The sequence below is a fragment of the Ischnura elegans genome, chromosome 1, assembly GCF_921293095.1.
Source record: "Ischnura elegans chromosome 1, ioIscEleg1.1, whole genome shotgun sequence".
Taxonomy (NCBI): domain Eukaryota; kingdom Metazoa; phylum Arthropoda; class Insecta; order Odonata; family Coenagrionidae; genus Ischnura; species Ischnura elegans.
Window position 1 is genome coordinate 73,658,519 of NC_060246.1, and position 27,898 is coordinate 73,686,416.

Here is a 27,898-nt window from a genome sequence, read left to right on the forward strand (position 1 = left end):
AATATCAATCGGTGTGTTTACAGGGTTTCAGTGAATTCTGTTCAAAACTGTTTTGTGAGTGGTAACAGTTCGGCTTATGTGCTTCATTTCATTTACTCCGCTATCACATCAAGTTCTTTACACAATCACGCCTTCAAATGTACGTGCAATTGCAGAATGAATTTGAAATAATGACTGAAAGCCTATTCGACACCGTCCTACGCTGCGGTTTGTATTTGGGTGCATTATTCCAACTGATATGTATTGCTGCAGTAGTAATTGTGCCAGAGCAAACTGGTGATACAGCTAGCAAGGTAAGATTTAACTGTGACGCGTTAATGAGAAATTTCGTGGGACAGATGCGATAGCAAGCTGTTATTTTTTCAGGATGGGGATCAGAGCGAAGATGATGTATCTGATCATAGTAGCCCTCACACCACCCCAAGGAGACCTCATATATATCACAGACGAAAGCAGGACAAGAAAAAACGGCGTTAATAGCGAAGGATTTATGTAGAAAGTTATTAATCTGTAAAAAAAATCATAATCCCATATGTTGAGAAGACGATGAAATGTCGACATAAATTTGTTTTCTTGACTCCATAACAGTAATCTCTGGAAGAGGTAGGATAAATCTTTTCCTTCACCCTCGAAATTAAGCATTCTTCCATCTATTGGCAGTATTGCGGGAAATTAAGATAATAATTTTCTCTCTTTGTCCTTGTTCCACATCTATTGACACTACTAAATATGATACTAATCGAAATATTCTAAAATGGGAGTAACTCTATTTATCTCTGTGAATGTATTATTTGTAACCGTCGTGACAATAATAACCTAAGTTATCAAGTGGCCACATCCCATTCTGGAGTCAGTGGCCCCCTGCAACAATAATGTTTGTATTTCGTACGTTAGTGTGTCTTGGGAAGTATTTTACCTGTTCTTAGTGCTATTTAATCAATATTCGAATTTACTTACCAGATTCATATAACTGAGTAGTATATGAAAGAAATCCTGCTATTCTATTTTGTGGTGAGTGATTATAAATTCCAATGTCCTCATTCTTGAATCTGGTATATCTTTAAAGTAGTATTATTTTCAATGTGATATTTTTAGCTTTAATTCGAACATAACCAGTTATGTCTGTGCAATGCTTTATTTTTTACAATGATCAAAATTCACTCCAATCTGGCATGGATATGTTTTTCTTGTGAAATAAGTGGATTAATTAAATTAGGCAGTGCAAGGAAAATTGATGAGTATATTGTTTATATTCCATTTTAATGAATTTGAAGACATGTTTTGTGAAGCCATTTTATGTGAATTGAAAAATTTGTACTGGTTTTAAGTAATTAAATTGTTATTAATTTTAATTACTAAAATTATTTCATTTGTAGCACAAACAACATTGCAAGAGCTTTGAACATCGGCAATTATTACATTCAAGTGTAGCTTATGCTACCCTATAGTTTATTCATCCTGACTATTGCCTTCCATGATTAATCATGATGTTTAATTTACTTTCACTCATAACTGGTCTGTAGTTCTATTTCTTTAATAACTCAGGATTTCTGATTTGGTATTTTTACTATTTAAACACCTTCACAATTGAACTTTGAAGAGAAAAACAATATCTCAGGGTTCCCTTAACAGGATGGTATCTCACCCTCTCCAATAGGGTAGTTTCTTTCATCAAAGAAAACAAAAGGCATTGATGGCGATTCGTTACCCACCATTAGTGTATTCATAATACACAAATTATTTGGTTTTTGAAATACCGGTTTAGACGAATGGCAAGGGTCAAATTTTATCCTCATTTGAAAAAGGCCAGATTGGCGCCCATGCGATTCCACTCCACGTGACGTCACAGGGACCTAGTTTCTACACGAGAGGATAGGAGTTATGCATCGTCAGAGGCTACCAATGCATGCATGAGTCACAGAGCTCAGGGAAACATGTCTTAATAATCACCTATTAAAACTGGCTAAGGTCGGAAAGTTTTCTTCGCTTGATAAGGTATTAATAAACCTTTTTTAAGCCATGCGCTACCAGACAGGAAGGTACTCAGCTACCCGTTAGCATCCTGCGTCCTATCAGCGCTCAGAGCCTCGATCAAGGTCACCTACCAGGCGGGAGGGGGAACCAGAAATGCGTCATACGGACTTTTTCCCTTCATTCCTACTTACGCGTCGCGTTTTCGCGCGCTTGAAATTTTTCACTTTTCATTTGATCGCGAAAAATAGATATCGTCATTTAAAAATCTAAAAGCGTGAAATACGTAGTCCAGGAGTAATAATCTTTCGATTTAGGCAATAAAAAAATAATAGGAAACCACCCTATTGTAGAACATACAATGAATCTACATATTCCCTGTAAATATGACAAAGCATCTTGGAAAATCTAGTTTTGGTATTAAGTCAAGATAAGATATAGCAGTAGCAACCCAGTGCTGGATGCATATGTGGGGGAAAGATTAATTCAGAGATGGATTAAAAAAACCTTAGTTCATTCTCATCCGTGTACAGAAAAAGCAAATGCCGGAAAAAGTTCTTCAAGCTGGGATGGGTTTCTGCAAGACATCGAAACTAAATATTAGAAAGCCCCAATTTTCCCATGTCTATTTTTCCGAAAATCACTCATGCGCGATGGGTGGTTGACCTCCATGCATGAGGAAAGTGATGAGGGAGCTGTGGGACATGAAAAGTAAAATGATCCACACGATAGTAACGGTGGCAACTACCACCGCAAAGGTAAAATTAGGTGTCAATGAAGGGAGAAAGTAATCGAAATCCATATGGAAGGCTTGTATTACTGAATGGGAGAATGAAGAACTTAGAGGAATGGATGTTCAGCCATACATTCACACCAAGACCGGAGCAATGCCGTATACATATGTGGGGTGCAGGGGATAAGTTCCTCCCCCCCCTTGCGGGTCTGCCAGCAATGCTGAGCATTGCAGAACTACTAACTACCAGAACTAACTTTTTGTATCATAAGATAGCATTCTCTTGTATATGCATATAATCAGTTAAAATAAAACTTAAACTTTGCATGTAACTTGATTATTTTCATTATGATAAAAGTATAGGTAGCTCAAAATATCTTGTGCCCCCCTTGAGTTTTTCTATATCCATTTCTGAAGAAACCTGAGTTCTCTTGCATTGCATGCTGCAAGGGGGTGTAATTCCACCAGGCCCGTGCTGGAACCCGTCTTAGGGCGGTGGGCGGCCATGGCCAGAGGGCGTCAGCACTATGCAGGAGGAGGACAACCGGAATGATCCAGAATGAATTATTGTATTGTTTACTCAAGGGGTGTTAATAGTGCTGCTAAATGATATATCATTGAAATCTAGTTAACTGCTGAATGTTGGTATTCTGACTGTAAAATTTGTCAGTTTTGGAACAGGAGGACGCAAAAGATTTCCAGGGCGAAGGGCAAGCCGGGATATGTCCCAGCAGCCCAGCACAGGCCTGAATTCCACCATACAAATTATGGAACTATGTCCCTCAGCAATTACTTCACATGGAAATTAATTTCAAGACTATTGTGCTTCATGTCATTATATCTTCCTCATTCATAGTTTTGTTGGTGTCTAATTTTTTTAAGTTTATGAAATATTTTACTGAAGGTTACAGTTCAAAGCTTAATGTGCTGAATTTTAAATGGTTCTGAGATGAAAAAGGTAATACAAGAAAGGTGGCTTATAAGTTAGGTATGCATGGAACATTTTACTAATCACCCTAGCCTGTCTTTTTTTCCACGTTGAATACCTTACTGTAATTTGGAAAGATTTTTATCCATCATAATATTCATGTACATATCTTATTGTGTAGGACTCACTATTTCCCAGCAACTGGTGGCAGTAAATTCATCTCTGGATTTCATCCGGGTAATTTCCCCAATCTCCATTGCTGCCGACAATTCAATGAAATCCTTTTCCATTGTCATCAGCGAGGATGAAATCACGAGAAGAATTTATTGCCGTGTATCATATTCTCTTTTTTGTCCTTCCCCATAGAATACCCAGTTTCTGTCCTGTCCGTCATGATTTTTAGCATCCCCTCATCACTTTTAAGGCCGTTTTACACGGTACACGGAATTGCGCAGGTTAGAGCTGCATTAATTTCTAAAATGGCGTGGAATTGCGCGAATGCATGAACGAAATTAGATCATGGGCTATTTTGCCGTCTTGCATCCACGCATTTTCACATGTGTTCTAGCAATTCACTGCTTTACACGACGCAATTTTGATTGTGCCGTCGCACGTACGTCAGATTGCGCAATTCCGTGTACCGTGTAAAACGGCCTTAAGAGTATTCTCTAAATCCCCTTTCTCTTCTTATCTCCTCAAGTAGTTTTCTCTCATTAGCAGCATATCTCTCAAATCCTCATTCCCTTTCTGTCCTGTTCTTATTAACTTCTATCTTGTCTTCCATATCTAGCACTCAAATGTATGCTTCTTATTCTCATTATTCTGCCACGGCACCAATGCCTCCTCAATGTAAAGCACCATGGTCTGCATTGAACTCTTCACTACTTGGGCATCACAAAATATTTCATGATGCTCTGTTAACTTGTAAAACAAGAATATTTCCATTCGGCAAAAGAAAAATATTTTACAGAATGAGTAGAAAGCTGTTAATTTATTGGTTTAAAATCTGCAAATGGATCTTTAAATGAAGGATTTATATCCAAATTAACAGACCTGTCAAGTTCACTTCCTCAGTAAGTCATCTAAGTACTAAAGTCATCATTTACCAAATGAGACACCATCTTACCTGCTCCCCGTTTGCAAGAAAGAGTAGCATAGCCTTCAGTAAGCAAAACCCTGAACATCTAATCATCACATTTTAAGTGCATTTACACAAGGTGTTATACAAGCTTTGAAGCCCATTTTTTTATTGGTTTGTGATGAAGAATAAAATTCAAAGGTCAACAACTGTGACATACCAATGAGGGTGTAATGTTCCGCTGCCAAGGTGAATAAAGATCACCTCCTCTTTTATTACACTATTTACATTAACTTGTTTCATCGATGAAATCTTTTAATTGACTTTTAACTCACTTCACAATTTCTGATTGGCTTGAAATAATAAGTACAGATCAGTATTAGATGGTAATGCAAATTCTTACACTATTCCCAGGTCTTCAGGGGAAATAAGCCACCTTTTTTGATAGTAAACATTTGTTTTAATCGCTAACCTTCATGTTAAATATTATTGAATTCCAGGGATGCCGACTTTTAAAAAAATATTTGGGGGGCCCTAATCTTGCCCCGGGAAATTTTATAAGTAGTGAGTTTTAAGTTTTGTAAGCATTTTAGAAGAGTCATATGATCAACATTAGAACCCTGATTACTTGACTCTCGATATCTGGACACCGGGGAAAAGAGACAAACCTGACACATTTTTTCCTCACACCCATAACGAATTTTCGAGGGGCCTGAGGGCCTCATGGAGTCGGCACCACTGATGAATTCATTCTTCTTTACTACACTAAGTGTCATATGGTGCAATGGTTAACGCATCTACCTAGCAATGAGAAGAGTACATGGTTGAATATTGGAAAATTTGACTGTTTTCCTTGTATTTTTAATTTTGTTTCAAGTTGATGTGTCGTCCATTGCTTCCATGTGCTATTTTGCACTTTATATGAGGACATTTTTTGTTACAATATAGGCCTTACATTTATAAAATAAAATAAGGTCCTTCAAACTGGCCCAGCAACTGTTAACAGGGCAGGAGATTGAAAATCACTCTGACCCAATACCAGAGTGCAAATATACCTAGAGTGCCTTGGTCCAAATTATATCACTACTAAGTGCTATTAGTGCCTGCATACTAATGCCACCAATGCTTAGTGTGTAGTATTGCCCAGTTCCTCTACAGGCTCTTTCCTGGGCCAGGAAGGGCAATTTTTTGTTGAAAATTTGAAAGAGTTGGTTCTTAGGCTGCTTCCAGAAAAACCAACTTTTTTCATGCACAGCAGAAAACCCTGAGCTGAAATAACAATGGGCACTTGTAATTGCTTACAGAGGCAGCAGTGTATGGTACATCACCCATTCCTATTAGGCACAGCACAAAGCCATTCAGCATATAAATTTATATGCATTCCAAGCCATGCCAGCATTTGTTGATAGCATGGCATGTAGTCCAATGCACCATGATGGTGAAAAGCCAGATCGTCTTAAAGTGGCGATATAGTATAAGCATTGTATAGTGTATGATGGGAATAAAAAATCTTCAGAAATTTCACCGAGATAAGTTGTATTCAGGAAAAGAATACGTTCAGGAGTAGTCAATGATGATATCATGACAGTAGCTTTGATAGTGTATATTATATTTCTGTAATGAAAAGATAAAATGTGATACTTGTTATATGTTGACAAAATTCTTCGCAGAAAATATTTATAAACTTGAAATGGTTTATAAACCTAACGGAAAGGCCGACGTTATCTCTAGCTAATATGTTACTTCAAAATCATTTTTTTTTCAATCTCAAATTTTGGCGCCATCCGCAGCTCATCAACCCTAGCTTCTTTTGGGTCAATTACCTTTGGGCAGCTATGCCTTTACGGTATCGAAGGAGAGCAATATGTAATGAACTACAAGCCTAAGTAAGACATATATATATATATTCAATCAGGAACATTACATGACATCAGTAACAGACTCTAAGCGGTATAATGAGCAAGAAAGCTTATCGCAGGAGTCTTTGAATATTTATCACGAAAGCGACATCTGTTGTTGATAAGGAGAACCATCTGTTGGCTGAGTGAAATTATTGTAGCCAATGGAAATCGGCCAGACAGATCTAAGGCGTACACTCTTTGCAATGCTATTGGTTGATAACCTATGCGTGGTGTTAAACGATTGGTTTATGTTTGATAGTGGGGTGGGGGCTATAATCCCTATTTCAACTTATATTGTTGTGTCTGCTCGGGGTAAGTTCCAGAAAGACCGGTGCTTAGAGGGATTCATTCGTAGGATCACTCACATTTACTGCGAGAAGTCGAAATCAAAATGTTAAAATTAAAAAGTTCTCTGCCCATCTTATTGGGGCTTTTATTTTTATCAGGTGAGTACACGTTATATGCATAAACTGGTTTTATCATCAATGCCTTCCTCATCCAACAAGTTCGTCCTATCTTTGTGAGAAACCGTCGTCGGCAGCACATTTAAGTAAGCCTTTTAATTTTCAGGATTTGCATGTGCTCAAGAAGAAGATGCGGATTCTGTTGATGTTGATCTCGGGGCCAGTAGAGAAGCGTCGCGAACTGGTGAGTGGTATTTTCCTCTCATTCTTCTTCTATATTTTCACCCAGTTTTGTAACTACCTCGCGCTTTTCAGACGATGAGGCTGTCAAGAGGGAAGAAGAGGCGATAAAATTAGATGGTCTGAACGTGGCGCAGATGAAAGAATTAAGGGAGAAAGCAGAAAAATTCGCATTTCAAGCTGAGGTCAATCGCATGATGAAGCTTATTATTAATTCTCTGTACAGGAACAAAGAGGTGCGTGATTTACATTTCCAGTCACTCGATTTTCACCAGATCGCTGCCTATCATTTCATATTACTTAATATCGACTGTTTGACTCGCAGATATTCCTTCGAGAATTGGTGTCCAATGCATCGGATGCGTTGGATAAAATCCGCCTGCTCTCCTTGACCGATTCTTCCGTTCTTGATGCTACAGATGAGATGTCAATTAAAATAAAGGTAAGGTGAAGCAATAGGAAGTGCTGTCTTCGGTCTCTGCTGCATCGGCCACGCGCATAGAATTTGCGTGGTCCGAGTGCAGTGTAGCTTGGTTAGTTGTAGTTTCCGTTGTTATGAAAGTTACATTTATTTGCAGGCTGATAAGGAGAATCGTGTCCTTCACATAATCGACACTGGTATCGGAATGACTCGGAAGGATTTGGTCAGCAATCTTGGAACTATAGCTAAATCAGGCACAGCTGAGTTCTTGGGGAAAATGCAGGAAGCTTCCGACGCCCAGGAAATGAATGATATGATTGGCCAGTTCGGTGTGGGGTTCTATTCGTCATTTTTAGGTGAGATACAGAGCTCGTGCTGCATGCTAGAGCTTGTATTTCTTAAACGTGTTTCCCCTAATTTCTGCAATTTTCCTCTTGAAATTTTTAGTGGCCGACCGCGTTGTTGTTACGACTAAGCACAATGATGACACACAGCAAGTTTGGGAATCAGATGCTGGCAGTTTCAGTATTGTGGAAGACCCCAGAGGAAACACCCTTAAAAGAGGAACTCATATAAGGTAAATTGAGAACTTAAAGGTTGAGACTGGGTGCTTGAATAGCCATGTACTCAAAATCCTCATACAATGAAGTTTCAGTTACATCTAATATCCCAGCAGAGAAAAACTGACTTCCATCAGATTTGACACTAATTTCTAACAGGTTTGACACACTGATTTCCACTTCCTTTGAATCTGTTTTGAAAATTGAAACAGTTGGAAAGGTCCAATATGGCGGCTGTTTTCCTACTCATTTCTGTGAATGAGTGGTTTGAATCTGGTTATCACCGCCCAACAGATTTGAATCCGGCTTCTCCATTTTAGCCACATTGAATCCGATTTCCACCTTCTTACCAATCTGAATCTTGTTTACAACTCGATTCTGACCTCCATTGACCCGCTGATATGAATTGTTTCCACCAATTTCTAAGTTTGGCAGGTTATCCTTGCTGTACTCGCCCAACTTTTCTAACTTCTCATGCTGCATATCTATCTTCAGTGTGGACGCACACTCGTCGAAAAACAAGTTTACAGACAACAAAATGAACCTTGTGCAAGTCTCCCATGACAATAAAATGACATAGGCTCTTCTAATGTAAATTCATTAAGCATGGACCACAGCTTTTGGAAGTACTCATTCAATTGAAATTACATAGTCATCTAATTAGGCAAATTTCTAAGGCAGACTATACTGGAAATCTCAATTTCATGAACTCCAACTTCTAAAGAAATAATATAGGAAAACACAATTTACAGATGAAATCAAATTTGAAGGAGAGTTTGAAAAACTATTTGTGCTTTTCCCCATTTTTCATCAGTTCTTAGAATCTCAAACAGTCATCTAAAGGCACAAGTTTTGCCAAGATTAACTGAACCACCACTGCCCCAGAATAACAACTTTAATTAGATTTCACAATCTTGAAAAGTTATTGCAGAGCAAAAGTTTTTCCATGATTAATGGAACAGCCACAACACCAGAAAATATTTTGTATGCCTTTATCAAAGAAAGACTTTAAAAATGCTAATGAAAATAATTCTTATTCGGCATTAAGTCAACAGTATGCGTATGTTTCACTACAGAAACTTGCCTTTAAGGTTTATAGATGAACACGGTCATTTCACTGTTCAAGTGCACAGTAATTAGCACAAACAAACATGCAAGATACACAATGGTCTGAAAATGTTTCTAGGCTCTTGTTGGCTAAGTAGTGCATGTTCGTGCAATACATATTAAGTACAAATATTTTAGTAATCGCTCAAAAACTGAAGAGACCCGATATATTATTACATGGAAACACAAAAGAACAAAAATCACACCAGGACTTTCATAACTATATCACTGAATAACTGAAGAGATGCACAAATGACTTAATTCAATGCTGCAGGGATTTAGCAGAGGTTAAATAATACTCATATACAGTGGAACCTCGATAAAACGACACCCCACGGTGCACCAATTAACACTCGCTATAGCAAATTGTCGCTTTACCGGAGGTGGTGCAAATAATAGCCAATATACCTCATATTACTCCTTTATTTTTATTTTCTCGCTTAGACGTGTTTGCTGTTTTTTTTTGGCCATGGTGTGTTCCATCAAATGCTTTATATTCATGCAACTCATGGACGTGCGGGTATGCTGACGACTGATTTCTGCCGCCTGAGGAACAAAAGAAGATCAGGCATTCGCGAATTCTAATGCCACAATATTTTCACCAAAATTAACTACTTATTTATCGAACGACAGTTTACCACATAAATTTGAGACTGAGCACTCCATTAGCTTCATTTCTAACAGATCGCTAGCAATTACAGAGATTAAGGAGTCTTGGTGTAAGTTTTTCCGGCGGTGAAACCCTCGCTATGGCGAGAGCCAACACCAAAAGGGCCTCGTAAAAACAAAATTTTTAACATGCTTATTATAGGATCAATTGACGGTGCATCGGCTATCTCTCGTAATAGCAGGGGTCTCGCTATAGCCCGTATTCGCTTTAACGAGGTTCCACTGTAATTAATTTTTTTTCCTCAGCCAGCAACTTAATCACAATACATACAACCACAGGCACGTAAACATTTAGAACAGAATTGAGAGTGTCGGTGTTGCCTCTTTCATATGCTATCTTTTGTTGGTAGGTGGCAACACTATGCTGGCTATTAAAGGCAAAGTAAGGTTTTAACGTGCATAAGCCGTGTTAAACTATTTCAAATTGTATGCTCACTTCATGCGCTGTCATTGGCGATAATGAATTCCAACGAGTGAAATGATGTATAACTCAAAATTCAGATGACGTACGGTAAATTTTATTTTCAAATAACATTACCTGTGAACTTTTGTATGATGGCCAAGTGCTTGTTTTCTCATTTACATCATTATTTTTATTTCTGACCATGATTTTCAACTAAATATACTAATTGAAACATCAAAGTTAATTTTCCGGTCAATACAAGAGTGAAGCCTGTATGAGAAATATTTCTTCATCATACTCATTCCATGAGAGTATCAAATTAATTTTGCATTTCAACTCTGTTGGAAAGCACTTGAGGAAAAGACTTTCAAGTAAATAAATATAAGTGCTTCAAATGACATTCAATTCAGTGTCAAAACAATCAAACAAACAATGTGGAAGACAGCTGAAAACCTGTTACAATGGAAGTGAGATTCAAATCAATTCCTTCCATTTCCTGTCTGCTGGAAAATAGTGGAAATCAGTGTCAAGACAGAGTCAAATTAAATTTCAAGGTTTCAGACCAGATTCAAATCAGGTTCAAAACTGTTGGAAATCAGTTTTTCTTTCCTGGGAATCGAGAATGGAATGAAATTCATCCAATTTCACTTTCAAGGTGCTTGGAAAAATTTTTCTCATATGTTTTAATATTTAATGCAAATCACCCCCTTCAGCTGGTGTAAGCACAGGTGCCCGGAAGCAGTTCCATTTCATGGATGGTAAGATTCATCTTAGGCATAAACTTGTGGCTCAGCTGTCATCTTTGGAAATAGGGACTGAGATTCAAAATTGTAATTGATTATGGTAAAGGAATAGGTTGATAGAAGGGAAAAACAAGTTACAGTTATTAGGCAACTAGTTCATGTAGTCACTAAGGGAGAGATTGAGAGAAGGAATGAATCTCCTCATGAGTGTAAGCATTTGTGATGCACTCAGTCACAGGAAAGTAATTGACAAAGGTGGTTTGGAATGAAAATAAAATGCTTTGCTTTGATTGGTTTCCAACACAAAATTTTAGTCTTATCTAGTAATCTTCCTGTTGGAACCACACAATGGGGAAGTTATCATCATTTGGGGAAGTTATTTCATTTGGATTGGCTGGGAAGGCTCCTTTCTTGGTGTAAAAAATAAAGATGCCACCATCTCGCAAAACAATATCAGTGAAGCATAATAGCCCAGTTGGGACCAGAAGGGAGACCTTAACTGTACTACGTGGTCATTGAACTTCAAATCTTATGTTGTGTGGATTTTCCTTTCACTTGGGCTACAAACTTGCCGTGGTGGAAAGGCTTGCATGATCCTATGACCCCAACAGCTGTGCTGGCAGGATTAATTCTGAATTACTCCCAGTACGGCCATCCATGGTGAAAGGTCAAGAGCCAGACGAAAGGTCCAGGTGATGGTGTCACATAAAAAACACTGTTGGAACGGGAATGGGAAGACCTACCAACTATCCCTTTCCTGAAAACATGGAGTATGTAGCGTGGGGATGATTACGGACGTGGTAAATGAATGCCATCACCAATTATGCATAATAGGGTTTATTTCGCTTCGTTTGCGTAGCACAGACAAGCTCTACAGTATCGACATCTAAACCCTTCTCGTCCAGACTGTCATGGCGTTGCTCTTCTCCCTCCATGGCGTCCTCCTTACCCAATGCTCTCTTGTGGCCGTTGGTGGAAAAATAATTGCAACGCCTTCTGCTTGTCCGCCACAGAGTACAGCCAAATGAGCTTTAGAAACTAATTGACCGGAACCTGTCCGTCCGCCCATTATTTTTCTGCTCATTTATTTTGAATCCTTATCATCTTGCAATATAATAACTTGGCTGACTGGAAAGGTTTATTCCCAAGATACTATTTGTTTACTTTTCCAGCCCTTAGCCATGGAAGAAGGAGGGGCCCCTCCTTCTTCCATGCCTTAGCACTCTATCTAATTAGAATTTTTTTGGATGTTGGGAGAATATAGCAGCCATGCCATTTTTTATTTGTGAGATCAGTCATTTCTTCTTCAGATCTTGAATGCACAATTTTTTCATAAACTTGTAAGTTTCATTTTAGACACTGTACCTTGTGTAATGAAATTTATTTTGGGTTGGGTTAAAGTTTTTGAGGTTGAAAGTTACTTACTAATATAAAATATGGTGTAACAAGGGGTTTGTCTTTGTGTAGTTCTTCATGAAAGTTCAAATTTTGTGTGTTACCAGATTCTCTTGTTTTACTGTATGCCGATTCTCTTTTTTTACTGCATGCCGTAGTACTTTTGAGGTTGGATACAAATGCAAGCAGTCCCTAAGCAACAGTCTAATCCTCACTACTTCTTTCACCCATAGCTTACATCTGAAAGAAGAAGCCCAAGACTTCTTGGAGCAAGATTCTATCAAGACGCTTATAAAGAAATACTCCCAGTTTATCAATTTTCCCATTTATCTATGGGCAAGCAAGGTTAGTTGAGATATTTTTACGAATTCCTTCTTTTTGCCATTGTTTTTTGTGACTTTCTTGAATGTTTGGCATTATCTGAATGTTTATTTCTTAGACGGAAGAAGTGGAGGAACCTATTGAAGAGGAAGAGAAGGCAGAAGAGACAGAGGATGAGGATGAAGATGCAAAGGTTGAGGAAGAGAAGGAAGACAAGCCAAAGACGAAAAAAGTGGAGAAAACTGTGTGGGATTGGGAAGTGTTGAATGACAGCAAACCAATTTGGACACGGAAGTGAGTAATGATGTACATTTTGTAGTAATGAGATAATATTTGAAATTGCTCCGTTTTCAAAGTTCCTGTGATCTAAAATATTATGATTCATGGAGTAATGGCTTAAATTTGTCAAGTGCCACTCTGGTAATTAATCACTTTGCTGTTAAATGTTCTAATAACTAATGAGCATATGGTGATATTTTGATGAACCATGGAACAATTAACATTGGCAGAAAGAGCATCAGTAAGGTCCAGTGGCTGATCCAGGGAGGGGAAAGGGGGGGGGGCTTATCCGATTTACACAGGATAAAATGGTAATTTTGTTAAGCTGTTGAATATATACAGGAGAGGAGAGCTCCCTTCCCCTCACCACCTTGCTCCTATCCTGGATCCACTGCTGGTCAGGTCCACTGAATTTAATTACATATTAACCAACGTAGGTTTTGACAACTTAAAACCTTGAAAGTGACATGAAATATACTTTGAAAGTAATATAATTTATACCAAATACCTTGAAATTGTGTAAGCCTTGGTAGGTTAATTGTAAAATTCTGTGAACCATGCAATGGTTTTTCTGTCATGTTACCAGTCTCTTGAATCTGTTTTCAATGACATTGTGGAGACATACCTCTTTGCAGCATATTTTTTCTAAATTATTTGCATTCGAATCCAAGGTGTTTCTAAAGTATTAGCATTTTGCATCTCGGAAATTACATAGAGTAGTTTAGATATTTTTAATAACAGGAAATGATTTGGTTTATATGAGAGTAATTATTTCTCAAACATAGGTGTTGAGTAAATAATTTTATCTAAATGTAAAGGTAATTTGTAATGCTTCAAGTCCAAGTTGATGGATTAGGTCCATTTTAATGCTTATCATTAGTGATAAATTCAGGTTAAAGTAGTATCTATGCTGTAATGTCTTTTTGATTTCACAGGCCTGCAGATATCACAGATGATGAGTACAATGAGTTCTACAAATCTCTAACCAAGGATAATAGTGAACCGCTTGCCAAGACCCACTTTGTTGCTGAAGGAGAAGTTACCTTCAAGTCTTTATTGTTTGTGCCCAAGATTCAGCCAAGTGAAAGTTTTAACCGTTATGGTACAAAAGTTGACAATATAAAGGTAAGAATATGTATGTTAATTTTTTTTGTGTCATGTTGCATATTGTTTTCACTTCTGAATTCCTTAATTTTCTCTGTATGTTGGATTCAGAAAATTTAAGTTTTTCTTCTTGGTATGCTGCTTACTTCTTGCGATCTAAATTCACAATTCTCGTGTATATCATACATGATAAAAATATTGCATTCTGATTTTATCTTACATCAAATATGTTTTCAAGTTTGATCTCAATTAGTGCTTAATTTTCATCTTCAGTCCCAATTAGATACCTTTTGTTCTAAGGTTCATGATGATGCATTTCATAAGCATCCATTTGGAATTCTTATCCGATTGTACTACTTGTTAGCCCTGTAGCATTTCAGTATTCCACCTGTGAATGAATTGTAATTGTTGTAGATATCAGTGGATTTATGTAGCATCAATGCTATCATGTCATGTTATCACTAGCAATTGCCTTGGTAGCATGTACTACTGAACCATGTGTAGTTTGTTATGATTGGGTTTTTAGACTGAATAGTAAGGATCGATTGAAAATAATGATTATGGGGATCATAGTTAAGATTCAGCAGTTTCAGATAAATTATTCATTATGGTATTGAAACTATTATATTGCTAGATATTTTTCTTTTTTTTATCCAAGTGACTTCTTTTCAGTTGTATGTACGCCGCGTATTTATCACTGATGAATTCCAAGACATGATGCCCAATTATCTCAGCTTTGTGCAAGGTGTTGTTGATTCAGATGACCTTCCCTTGAATGTATCAAGAGAAACTCTACAGCAGCACAAACTGATTAAGGTAATTGAAATTCTGTTTCTTTGACTCTAGAGCACTGCTATTTCTCATGCTGGTATTGTTATGACTTTATCAAAACATTACATCTTCCTTTTTTAAATATAACGTTATTTATTTTGTCCATTTAACTTTCTTCAGGCCACCAAATCTGTTCATTTTAATATTTAATCAGGCCATAAAATCACTTTTGCTGATTTCACTATATTGAAAGCCCCATTAAACTACAAATAAGATGCTTATAAAAGCTTATTCATTCCCTTAAAATGGATTAAAATTTTGTGTAATAAACTAGTCCTCATTAGCAGGATGTTATTTCACACAGTCAAATACTAAGCTATACACTCATATATTGACTCTAATCACCAATATCTGGAAATAATCTTCTTATGGTCGGTCCCGAAGGTATTGAGAACCTTCCCCCATCAGACTGTTGACATCACCCCAACCAGCCCTTCAAACACTCGTAAGTCATCTGCAAGGTGGCAAATTCCAAAAACCTCTGGATAGGAATCGAACCCATAACTGGGTTCGATTGTCCTTTGTGGGTTAATACCTCTCAGGGTTCTCTTCGCTGTGTAAGAAAACAAGTAAAAATATTTTTTAAACTTTTTTTTATAAATTTAAATTTTAGACTTAAAAGTGCATCCCGAAGACATTATCCTTATAAAATTGCTATTTTTTCATGAGTCGTTAGAACCACCTACCAAAAACTAAATCACTTGCAGCACTAGGTGCCAGAAGGCTGATAACTTAGTGGTTTCCAGGAAGTCAATTGAATTTAGGTTGTCAAGTGTTATTGCTCTACTCATTTGTACTGGATTGATGTGATTTTTTGATGGAATACTTTTCAGGTTATTAAGAAGAAATTAGTGAGGAAAACTCTTGATATGTTAAAGAAAATGGACAAGGAGGAGTTTGAAAAATTCTGGAAAGAGTACTCTACTAAGTAAGTGCCATTGGCTGATTCTATTTCCTTTGCTAAAATTTAAGAAAATTATTATGTAGACATCGTTGCTGTGTCACACAATCGTGATTAAATTTTGATTATAATTAGAGATGTGCGAATAGTATCCGCGAATACTCGAATACCTCGAATACTAGAAAGTATTCGATATTCGAGATTTCGAATAGTTATGCGAAAAGTACCGCCTCGAATACCTCGAATACTTTGCATTTCGCGTCATACACTGTCGCACGCACGTCGTTGGTAGTGACTCGGAAAAATGTAGAGAACTGTAGTCATTTAGTGCTCGCAGCGCCGTTTTACGCAAGTTGACGAATTGCATCAAATTCGTGGATTTTAGCGGTGATAAGTGTTCGACGAGGGGAACCGAAAATAGTCGGGTGAAAAAATCCGAAAAGCCCCGATTCCCCCCACCAGGAGAAACTCAGTGCCGTGGGATAGCAACCTTAGGGCATTTCCCACGATCCTCTATCCCCCTCCATTCAGCACTCGCCTCATCCACTCTAACGCTTTCTTCTTCTCCGAAATCAAACAAAAGGTCCCAGCTCGCGCAGGGATCGCATTACGAAGACCCCTGCTTCGAAAAAAATATCGAGTTACGAGAACAATAAAAACGTGTTTCACGCCCTCCCCCCTTTTCTCACCCACTGACCTTTTTCTGGCTACCTGCTTCGAAGTTCCCCATTTCTGGAGGTCAACTGCTGTGTGAGTACCGTGGGATACTTACATTAGCGCATTTCCCAAGGTTCGGTATCCCTCTCCATTCAGCACTAGCCCCCCTTCTGAGGCTTTCCTCTTTTTCAAAATAAAAAAAAGGTCACAGCTCGCGCAGGGATCATATTACGAAGACCTTAGCTTCGAAAAAATACGTGAGAACAATAGAAACGGGCCCTCCCTTTCCTCCCCCACTGACCTTTTTTTTCCTACCATCTTCGAAGTTCCCCATTTCTGTGGAGGTCAACCGCTGCATGAGTCATCTATTAGCACAAAGGGTGTCTAAGAATGACTTTCGTCAATTGATGTTACACCTTTATTGAATTGAAATATTAGTAACGTGCGCGTAATTTCAAAAATAATAAGACCAAACACGACGTATTTCTGAGTTTATTTAAGCATTTTACGCAAAGAAATAAATGTCAAAACACGACGGAGACTTAGCATTCTGGCGAAACTCGATATGAGCAGCAGAGCTTCTCCGAAGTTGATGCGGTATTTTTTTCCGAAAACATATATCAAGTTACAATTTATGAGTGGTGCTATAAATCTTTATTGTTACAGTCACAGACAAAAGGATATTTTCTCAGAATATTTGGTTTCTCCCTGATAGCAATTCCAATTCATCTTCTTATCTCGTGAGAACTCCCAAAGATGGACTGAAAATAATTGAAGAAAATCCGGTGGAAAAGAGCTTGTATTTTGCAAAATGCCTCAGATTGTCAGCTAGCACTTGGCAGCAGGAGTGGGGGTAAAGCGATGTTAGCTGAATTAATTATATGCCCAATTGTTTCCATAAAATTAAATTATTCATTAATCAGCTAAATTCCTGTTCGAATCATTTTAAGGGAATCAAAATTACTCCCCAAAATCTTGTGTTGCCTGCTGCATAGGCAACCGAGTCAAACATTCCAGCATTCATCATTTAGTATTCGAGGTATTCGAAATTCGAGGTATTCGAATATTCGAGGTATGATTTAATATTCGAATTCGATATTCGAATTCGAGAAATCTGCTATTCGACCCATCTCTAATTATAATATCAAATTTTAACGTACCTTCCATGCTTTAAATATTTAGACATGATAAATGACTCGGTGAGGTTTTACAATGAGTCAGTGCCATTAGGAATACAATTCAGTAGACGTAAATTCTAATTTTGGTTATCATTTAAAAGTTTTGGGGGAGTAATAATTTATTTCCTTCAAAATACTTGTTTATATGTACTCATTTTTTTATGTATGGTTAATATTTTTCTTGTGTTTCAGCATTAAGCTAGGAGTCATTGAGGATCCAGCTAACCGCACTAGACTAGCCAAACTGCTTCGCTTCCAGTCTTCCAGTGAAAAAGGTCTCACTTCACTTGCGGAGTATGTTGAGAGAATGAAGGAGAAACAGGATCACATATACTACATGGCTGGATCCAAGAGGGAGGAGGTATGTCCCTGTTTGTTAAGCATGATGTCATAGTTAAACATATTTGAGTTTTAAGAATGCTTTCAGATTTGATTTTCTTTAATCTCATGTTCCTTAAACAAAATTTTAAGCTTTACATTTATTCTAACTTCACTCATTAAGTCGTTGAACATGAATTTTTTACTTGTGTACTTTATTGCTCTAAAGATCACTCAATCACTTGGGTGAACAAGTGCCAAATAATTCTATAGCCATCTATGTCCTGTGGGCTCTGTGCATTAATAGGCATCAAACTAGACATGAGTAATAAGGTCCAAGGTATTTTAAGACTTACCCTGCTTTTATGTGTGTACTTGAAGGCAGTGGCATAACTAGGAATATGCTTTTGGGGGATGAGAGAGGGGGTTAGTGGGGGTGGTTGATGTTGATTTTGAAAGCCTGCACAAAATGTGCTTGTAGCACAGTTTACATACTGCATAGCATCAGGATCAAGAGTGAAAATCCCCCAACATCTGACGACATCATCTGTTAATTTGTTGTAACTTGTGAGTCAGTTCAAAATATATTCTGTATTCTGCGATGAAGCTGAAATTGTTACATTAATTGACAATTTATTTACATGCTTCAGTGTCACAGTTCTTATGACTTCAACAATAAACTGCTTGACATGCCGTTACAGCGACACCGTGGATAAACTGAGCGGCTGTGAGCTATGCAAAATTGTAATGCAGTGTTGCATTCAGCAGGATTACCACACTTTTCAATGCCTTGCGTAGGTTTGTCAACTTATGAATAAGCTCTCCGAACGCCTTGTTCGTATGTCTAAGAATTACTGTATATGTACATGATTCAATCTTTTGTACATGATTCAGACCACTTTCAGACGAAACCATTTTGTGCTGGCAGCTATTCACAGCACGGCACACAGTGATGCAGAGAATCGCCTCGTCTGAAAGCCACCTTAATTCCACGTGAATGGCGGCCGGCAAAAAGTCATATCGCCTGGAAGTTGCCTCAATGTAGCATTGTCTGTAATTCATGCCGTAGAAGGCGTATCGGCAAGCCGGATTGAAATGGACGCCTTGCTGTCAGCGGTGCGATTCAACTCATTTGTCTTTGGGGTGCTATAACCCCCCCCCCCCCCACATAGTTACGCCACTGCTCGAAGGAATTTTTCATTGGCATTTCATAGCCTCCATTGATGATAACTAGAATAGCCAGGGGTCAAGCTGAATTGAGGAAGAGAGATGGAATAGCATAAAGAATGCTATTACTGTGGTAGCATAGGAACAACTTGCTAGTGGGCCTGTCAAAATCATAGTTAGCATATATAGAAAAAGAGGAAGCAAAGAGTACGAGGAATGAAAATAAAGATACTAAAAGAGTTGAAGGAAAGGTACTCTGAAACAACATACAGACTTATGAGACACTTTGGTCACGGGAAGTCCAGATGCCAATGGGAAACTTCTGATGAACCTTAGGGCCATCTGCAATTGATGGAAAAAGTGCCTTTGAATTATACTGAGGCCCAAAACCCCTCAAAGAACCAGTCCTGGATGACCAAGTGGTACAGGAATACAGGAAAGAGAATTTGACAAGGCTGTTAGAGATTTGGTGAAATGTTAATAGTAAAATATAATGAAAGCACTTGGTGAGAGATCACAATATGAACCATATGAAATAGTTCCAGGCTGCTCTAAACTTGGAAAGCTGCAATGAGACTTTTAGGGGGCTGATAAATTTTGGGAGCCTCAAACCCTGAACTTTTTATCTCCTGCCTCTAAAATCATCACTAAAATTGTAGGAAAAGGAAATGAAGGGAAAATAAAAAAGTCAGAAAACTGATTTGAATCTAGGAAAGGAAAATGTAATGCAAGGGGATAGAAATATAAATGCAAAAATTAACAAAGGGGTCCCGCAAGGTTTAACATATCACCAGTGCACCGCAATAGGTACATGGAGGAAGTGATGAAAGAGGAACAAGCAATCAGGATCAAGGTTAATGTATAAAAAAATAAAAATCTACAATTCTTAGATGGTATCTCAATCATCATGGGCAACATGGAAGATCTACAGGACTCAATGACTATAATTGTGAAAGAGTTTCAGGGATATAATATGAAAATATATCTGAACATAACCAAGGTCCTTGTATGCAAAAGAGGAGAAACTGTGGCTAAAATTAATTTCTTGTCTCTGATGAACTTCTTTGTAGCATTTTATTCACCTTCTAAAGGTATTGATTTTTACCATTTCAGGTTGAAAAATCTCCTTTTGTCGAGAGGCTGCTTAAGAAGGGATATGAGGTTCTCTACCTTGTGGAAGCCGTTGATGAGTATTGCATTTCTGCCATTCCAGAGTTTGATGGAAAGAAGTTCCAAAATGTTGCCAAGGAAGGTTTTACCCTTGGAGATTCATCCAAGTTGGAGGAACTTAAGAATCAGTATGAGCCATTGACAAAGTGGCTGGCAGATGAGGCTCTAAAAGATCAGGTTGGTATTAATGACCTTATAGTGCATGTGGAAGAGATGGAATGAGTCTCTCAAAATTCCTATTTATTTTGATTAAAGTAATTATTAATGAAATTAAAATGGGTTTTCTTTTCAATATTATTTAATTAGCTTGATCACTTGACTTCAGTTCAAGTTAGATGCCACAGTATCCAGTCAATAGAATGCCAGAATGTTTTTTTTTTATGTGGCACCTATCCAAATTTATAGCTGTAATTCGTATTAGTACTTCATGAATGGAACTATTGTTTCATACCGTTCTGATTTTTATTTTATTTGTGCTACTTTGTGATGGGATTGGTTTACACTTCACGTTTGAATGGCATTTTCTAATTTAGTGAATATTCTTTTGAACAGATTCTTAAGGCTACCATTTCAGAGCGACTTTCAAATTCACCCTGTGCTTTAGTGGCCAGTATGTTTGGTTGGACTGGAAATATGGAAAGACTAGCAATTTCCAATGCTCATCAAAAGTCAGATGATCCTCAAAGGAGGTAAGATGTTCGGCTAAGTTCGTTGTTGTTCTTTAGATTCTACTATATTAAGTCACATGTAGAGGGAATTTGTGTTGAATTTAGCCCTGTGGCAATCAAAATATATTTATTAATGCGTGCCTTTTTTTTTAGTATGTATGCCAATTTTGTAAGGATATGATGTAATATTTATAAGGTCGCATAATACTTGTAATATTCAAATAAATAATTCAAAACTAGCATACAAATATCTTATGAGGATAGACAAGGAAAGGTAATAAATAGAAGGCTGTTGTCTGCCAATTATTATACTTACGTGGTGGTTTCTTAATCACTTCAGGGTTATGCACAAAATTGTAAAACTTTGACTCAACCTCTATCAATCAAGTTATTTATTGTAGTTGTTATGTCAAATTTCCAAGTTTTCTCATGGACTGCGTATTTTAATTTTAAAATGGGTTCATGATGTGGGCAGTACCCCAAATTTACTTCCCTCCAATTGAATTTCCTCCTATTTCCTTTTCAGTTATTACTTGAGTCAAAAGAAGACCAAAGAGTGGCCTATTTCAACCCACCTTCATTAGAATTACTTTCCTATTCTTTCTTCCCATCGTATTATGTAGTGATCCAAATTCTCATTTGATTCAATACTTAAATTACTCTTTCCCTTGAAAAAATTTGTTTTCTCTCTTTGTAAAAATCTCCTCACATGTGATGCCTTACCATTAAAAATAGTTGCTCTGAATTTGCTCTGCTCTGAAAACTCCTCGAAACCTGACATGTGATTGTATAAATGGATATGGGAGGTTAAAATAAGTTAATACAGAAATTCATGTCTGCTATTCCTATTTCCTTTTCAGTTATTACTTGAGTCAAAAGAAGACCTTGGAAATTAATCCAAGACATCCACTCATCAAGGAACTGCTGAGAAGAGTGGAAAGTGATCCATCAGATGAATCTGCAAAGGACATAGCAGCTATGATGTTTCAGACTGGTAGGTATTATTTGATTTGCTTCTGTAAGATTATTTTACATTTATTTGCATGCATTGTCATATACTGTTTTAGTTACCTAAGGAAATTAATAAGTTGACATGTTAGTGTTCACCCAGAGTGAAATTTCTTTTGAAAAGAGATCTCATGTTAATACCAAGTTAGGTGGTTAATTCATACTACGAATGGACACGTGAGATGTGGTATTTTTGCATCAGGTATTTTTTAGCTAACTAGTGAGGTCAAATTCGCAATGGAAATGAAAATGCACATTGGGGAGAATCAAAGGAGTAGGTTGCTATGGAAAATGATCAATACATTGTATTTTTCTGTCTCCACCTGCTTCCAGAGGCAGTTTTGCTAGTGTTTTCCTCATACATTCATGCATTTGCACATTTTTTTGCATCAATGGCTTTAATGCTGAACCCTTTCAATGCCTCAGATGCACTATAAATGGGAGAGGCAGCACGAAAATCGGAAAACATGAATAATCAAAACTTTTACATGAATATCATTTAATTTTCATTATTCATATAAATCAAACTATTAAATATTATTTATGCACATCGTCCTTAATTTTTATTTCTGGAATCATTAAGAGCTTTCTTTTCCTGACCGCGATCTTTGCGAAACGTGATTGTACTCACATTCATACTGTTCCATCTCATGCCTGCTTTCCGAAAACCACACGTCTGTGGGTGCAAGATCACGGATTCAGAAATGTGGTTTCTACAAATGCTTCAAAACCACTGTGCGGTATCAGAAACTATACTGTCAGGCACCGCACTGCACAGTCGTGTCTTGTACAAGTTGTCCGGGGTGTAACTGCTGCGGGATGCGGATCTGTGATCACTGAGCACGAGCAACGAGATGCTTGGAAAACTGGAACACAGAACTCCCATAAAAGCAACGGGTGTGCAATCACACCATCGCACAGCAGCGGTTAAGTTGTCCAGGATGTAACTGCTGCGTGATGCGGATCCGTGATCACTGAGCACGATCATGCAACGAGATGCTTGGAAAACAGGAACACAGAACTCACATAAAAGCAACGGGTGCGCAATCACACCATCGCACAGTGGCGGTTATAGGCAGGACTTGTGGAAAATTGACCACGCAGGCGGGTGCCCGACTATGACTTATGCTATCTCTACTTCCACTTCTGTCACTGCCTTCACTTCTACTATTCCCTTGCTCTCCAGTTTGACCTTGACTCCTCGTGCCGTAAACATGCTTGAATGCAATGAAATCTCTGGTTCCCATGGGCCGCATTCAACTGCACGCAAGGCCACGGCAATAATGGCGAATTTGCGATTTGAAATATGCAATTAGAGATCAGAAATAACATTTTTCCTAATTTACAATTGGTTAAACATGGAAGATCTTTAAAAATTAATCAAGATTTTTTTCCCGCCGCTGATCGTCATCAGCACTGCTAGGGCAGAGTCCAAGTAGACTTGAAGCATTCCTTGTCAGCAAGTAATAAAATAATTCCATTTTACGAAGGGAATTCCAAAAGAAAGATCAAGTCCGGTGTAGCCTAGCATTAAAATGCAAATATCCTGGTGCTTTTGCATCATTTTAATTTTTTTAAAGATCGAGGGAAATATCAAAAAAGTGTTAGACACATGCATTGATAAGCCGCAACACGGATAAACCGCAGCGGGATAATCGGGAGTCTGCTGTAGTTGAATTTACGCTAATTAATCAAAATGTAGGCCAAAATGAAGGAAGTTAAAAGTTTCAAAATTAAAAAAAAATTAAATAAGAGAAAAATTAATTTGAATTCTTCAAATGAACCCTGCCATCCTTCTGGTGTTAAAGGATAGAAATCACATTTTTATGAAATCCACGTTTTGTTAAAAAGAAGAAAATAAATGCCAATGACCCCTTAAATTCTTGAATATTTCAAATATGATTGAGGAGAAAATATAATAAGATATAGAGTAACATTTCAGGTTACAAAAACAGAAAACGCGGTGCGCAGGTGGGATTATAATATTAAGAACTGCTGGTCAATGAATATCAGACTCGTCTCCTAGCGAAAGAGAATGTAATCTTACATGTGCACCATGTCTTTGGTTTTTGCTATCTGAAATGTTCTTCTAAAACTTTCTCCTCAATCATATTTATTTTAAATAATTTAAGGGGCCGTAAGCAGTTATTTTCATCTTTTTAAAGAAACGTGGCTTTTGTAAAAGTTTAATTTTTATCCTTAAATATTATTCATCTGATATGGCACAGGGCCATGTGCCCTAAAAATGTACAGGGACTCCTGGGCCTGCTGGCATTTTTTGACTGTATTGTTGAGAATTCTGTTTGGACTGTGACATCCACGATGTTGTTCTTTGAACAGCTCATGTTGTAAACTCTGACAGTTACATGATGTTTCATCAACCTCACACTGTCGTTGTGTAAACTAACATTAGCCATCCTTTACCTTAGTAAGGATTAATAATAGATATATATCTTTCAGGTGTAATGAAACATTTGTCACTTTAGGCATAATGCATGTTACTCTCATTATTACTCTGAACTCATTATTTGTTGTGAAAAATATTTCAGCTACTTTGAGGTCGGGCTACATGCTTAGAGACACTTCTACCTTTGCACAAAGTGTGGAGCAAATGATGAGGAAGACGTTGGGGATACCGATTGATGAAGAGGTAAGTGGATGTAACTTTCGTAGTTATTACCAAGTTCATTTTTCAAGGTAAAATTTTGGTGGCTAATAGATTTTCAACTGTTTTAGCCCGAGGAAGAGGTAGAGGAACCAATGGAGGAGAAACATAGTGAACAAGAAGTAGAAGCAGAAGAAAGAGATGAAGAATCTTCTGACGATCATGACGAACTGTAATATACCATTCCCTGGGTATTATAGATGTGCATTTGTCCAGTGTGTGAATGTGTTGTCTCCTTTTGTGTATTTTAAGTCATATTTATGGAACTGTGCTTTCCTCACATTTTTTGTTTTTCACCTGCTTGCAGGAGTGCATCAATGTGAAATCATATGAAGTCATTTTTGTATTCATTTTGTATGGAGAGAAAGGTAATTTGTATGCCAGTGAGAGTTGATAAAAGAATGGTTTGTGAATATTACCTCAAAGAGGTGTTAGTGATGCATATTAGTGTATGCCTCATTGTTGATTACATTAAAGTAATTTTCTATTAACTATTTTTCATAATTTTTTTAAACACAATGGACTCATGAAAGTATCCTGAGAGGCAGTATTGCACGTGTTATCCCATGGTTGAATGACATTAACATATAGTGTTAAGTATTTCAATGAAATTAAATGGCAGGAAATATTGTAGTTCAAATATTTGTGCTGGGTGTGATTGTTGTCTCCCAATGCTGATGGTAAAGGATGCTCCACTAGCTTGATTAGAATTCCTACTAAACTTCCAGTTGGTGGTAAGTAGTGCTGCAGCCCTTGCAATTCCTCCTACTCAATGGGCGGCTTTACATCGCATATTCAACTAGATTACCAATTACAATTTTCACCATGCAGTTCCTAATTTTGGGCAACGTGGTAGCCCTATCATTAGGCTGTGCAATAAAAATTGTGTAGTCAAATCTGGTTTAATTGTTTGGGTGCCTCCTTTGAAGCTCGTAATTTATTTTTCTGCTGCTGACACTGAGAATAGGATTAGAATAGCCTCATGTTTTAGTGACCATAGCCCTGTCTTTGTTCTCAGGACAATCAAGAATGTTTATTCCAAGGGTCATTAAGTAAACCATGCCAGCATATTTGTTTGCAGACTTGAACCTCTCTGCCCTGCTTCAGATTGACGTAGGACACACTGATAGGTGGGAATTTATTCTGTACTGTGCAATCCACATGTAGATCATGCCTAGGTTTATTATCTAGCCAGTGTCCAGAGGTCGTGCTGTGCTGAGTCTGCTGATGGAAATGTGTAGAGAAGGCATTGCACCACTTCTGGAGTAGCAGAAGAGTGTTCTAGTGACCCTCTACTCTAAGGTCTTTGAGCACACTGCCTGTAGAATATGGCACATACAACTCAGCGGTGCTGTAATTTCAGATAAATCCATCACCACCTGGGTATCACACTGAGGGCAAAGTCATATACAGCTGCCTTAGCAGCAATGTTCCCATCTATTTTCAATTTTTGTTATCTTTTTCTGAGATGACCTCCGACAGGGAATTTGTGTAACCCACAGAATCAATCGTGTGTTAAATAATATGTCTCTTGGCTTCCTCTGACCGTAAGTGGTGTGGTTCCATCCTGTGTAGTAAGATTGTGACCCACCCATGAATCTCACCTAATTTCTGTCACGCCACATATATAACAATCATATTTTATAGCTACTTTTGAGGGTGAATGCATTCTTAGAATAGGAGGAAATGGGTCATCTCTGTGCATCGCTGCAAACATTTTGTTTGTTGGCTCATTGTTTTCAAGTTTTTTTATGCCTTTGTTGGAAATTGGCTTACAGCGTGAGGTCAGGTTTCTGAGTACCAAGTGTTCCCTACTCTTTCTCACAATTTCCATCCTTAAAAGCCTAATGCTTCGTTATATACAAAAAGATTTGTATGTGTGACTAAAATTGTATTTATGGTCAGTGGTGGATGCAGAGAGGGGCAGGGGGGGCTAAAGCTCCTTGGGGGGGGGGGGACCAATTTGCACTAGATTTGTAATTTTGTTCTGACCCCAATTACTGTGGGAGGTTAACCCCCAGACCCTCCACCTAAACTCTTCCTTGTCCCAATCTTACATCTGCTGATGCATATAGTTAACTCATAGGATGGGTGAGAGGGTCAATTGTGTGATTGACATTTACAGCTAACATCCCAATGAGCTTCTGTTAAATAGTCTTACTTCAAGAATACATCATTTTCCCCGTATATTTTAGACATGAGTTGGGATGGCTATGAATCAGTTGGTGGAAGTAACCTAGTGATGAGGGTCATGAGGTAAGGATTCTCCAGAAATGTCTATACAGGTTCTAACCTGCATAGACACATTTCATTACCACGAAGTAGATGCCTGATTGATACTCGTTTTCTGAAAGTGTACAAGTATGGTGTTCAAATACTTTTCATTTGTCGGTGAAGCAGAAAAGGGATGTATTCTTCCTGAGAATTTGTATAGTTCGTACAGTACTCAAAATCTTATGGATGGACCCAAACTGACCCATCCTCAATCGGAGCTATCTGGATCAAAATGGTTTCTCAAGGATTGTGGCATTGAGTGTGCACCACATTTATCAACGAAGTATACACCTACTTGCTAGTGGTGATCCATACCCATTGAAATTACAGGCAATTACTTAATAAATCGCATTGTAATTTATTTGAAGAGTGAGTAGAAATAATGTTGAAAGTCAAAACCATTTATTACTGATGACACTTATCATGTCAATACAAAGAAAAAAACCATACTTTCGAATCGCACAGCAGTATTATCATGGAAGAATTCCATGGTATTATGAGCAATATCCCCAACGGGTGCTCCTTTTGATGCCACTTGTATGCAGGTAAGTAAGGGACTCCATAATTACACCTATAACCAAAGGATCTTAATTTTATTTTACCACCCCTGCTCTCTACACTTTTTAATAGAAACTCGAGACTTGATGAGCTAATTTTTTTCTCCAGAGATTATAGCAACATACTTGTAGGCTAATATATATATGCATTATTCCCTGAGTCAGTACATATTGGGACAATTCTCTGGCAGTTACATGCTGGTAATACTGAAGGATAGTATACGTACGCCTTTGTGAGACATGGTAT

At 37.7% G+C, this 27,898-nt stretch overlaps 2 protein-coding genes across 3 annotated transcripts; both read left to right on the plus strand.

Annotated features, from left to right (window-relative positions):
* Positions 1-4: 4 nt before the first annotated feature.
* LOC124163589 (protein anon-73B1) lies at positions 5-1,352 on the plus strand. The gene is made up of 2 exons (XM_046540586.1): positions 5-293; positions 367-1,352. The coding sequence occupies exons 1-2, from the start codon at positions 138-140 to the stop codon at positions 475-477; spliced, it is 267 nt and encodes an 88-aa protein (XP_046396542.1). The 5' UTR covers positions 5-137; the 3' UTR covers positions 478-1,352.
* A 5,555-nt stretch (positions 1,353-6,907) lies between these two features.
* LOC124163593 (endoplasmin) lies at positions 6,908-25,311 on the plus strand. Of its 2 annotated transcripts, XM_046540610.1 has the most exons (17): positions 6,908-7,057; positions 7,182-7,259; positions 7,331-7,491; positions 7,581-7,697; positions 7,834-8,032; positions 8,124-8,253; positions 12,787-12,898; positions 12,993-13,168; positions 14,089-14,278; positions 14,930-15,073; positions 15,922-16,016; positions 18,017-18,185; positions 20,423-20,656; positions 21,032-21,168; positions 22,008-22,141; positions 24,705-24,805; positions 24,892-25,311. In XM_046540610.1, the coding sequence occupies exons 1-17, from the start codon at positions 7,003-7,005 to the stop codon at positions 24,994-24,996; spliced, it is 2,337 nt and encodes a 778-aa protein (XP_046396566.1). In that variant the 5' UTR covers positions 6,908-7,002; the 3' UTR covers positions 24,997-25,311. The 2 variants fall into 2 exon arrangements, with proteins under 2 accessions (XP_046396566.1, XP_046396574.1); XM_046540618.1 differs by lacking the exons at positions 22,008-22,141; positions 24,705-24,805; positions 24,892-25,311 and adding an exon at positions 21,674-21,746.
* Positions 25,312-27,898: the final 2,587 nt, after the last annotated feature.

What these genes read in the sequence shown, in the direction of transcription:
- LOC124163589 (XM_046540586.1), top strand. Translation starts at nt 138, where the DNA reads ATGTACGTGCAATTGCAGAATGAATTTGAAATAATGACTGAAAGCCTA. An exon ending in CTGGTGATACAGCTAGCAAG is followed by an intron (nt 294 to 366) that starts GTAAGATTTAAC and finishes TTATTTTTTCAG; the next exon opens with GATGGGGATCAGAGCGAAGA.
- LOC124163593 (XM_046540610.1), top strand. Translation starts at nt 7,003, where the DNA reads ATGTTAAAATTAAAAAGTTCTCTGCCCATCTTATTGGGGCTTTTATTT. An exon ending in AAAAGAGGAACTCATATAAG is followed by an intron (nt 8,254 to 12,786) that starts GTAAATTGAGAA and finishes TTTCACCCATAG; the next exon opens with CTTACATCTGAAAGAAGAAG. An exon ending in CTGGATCCAAGAGGGAGGAG is followed by an intron (nt 18,186 to 20,422) that starts GTATGTCCCTGT and finishes TTACCATTTCAG; the next exon opens with GTTGAAAAATCTCCTTTTGT.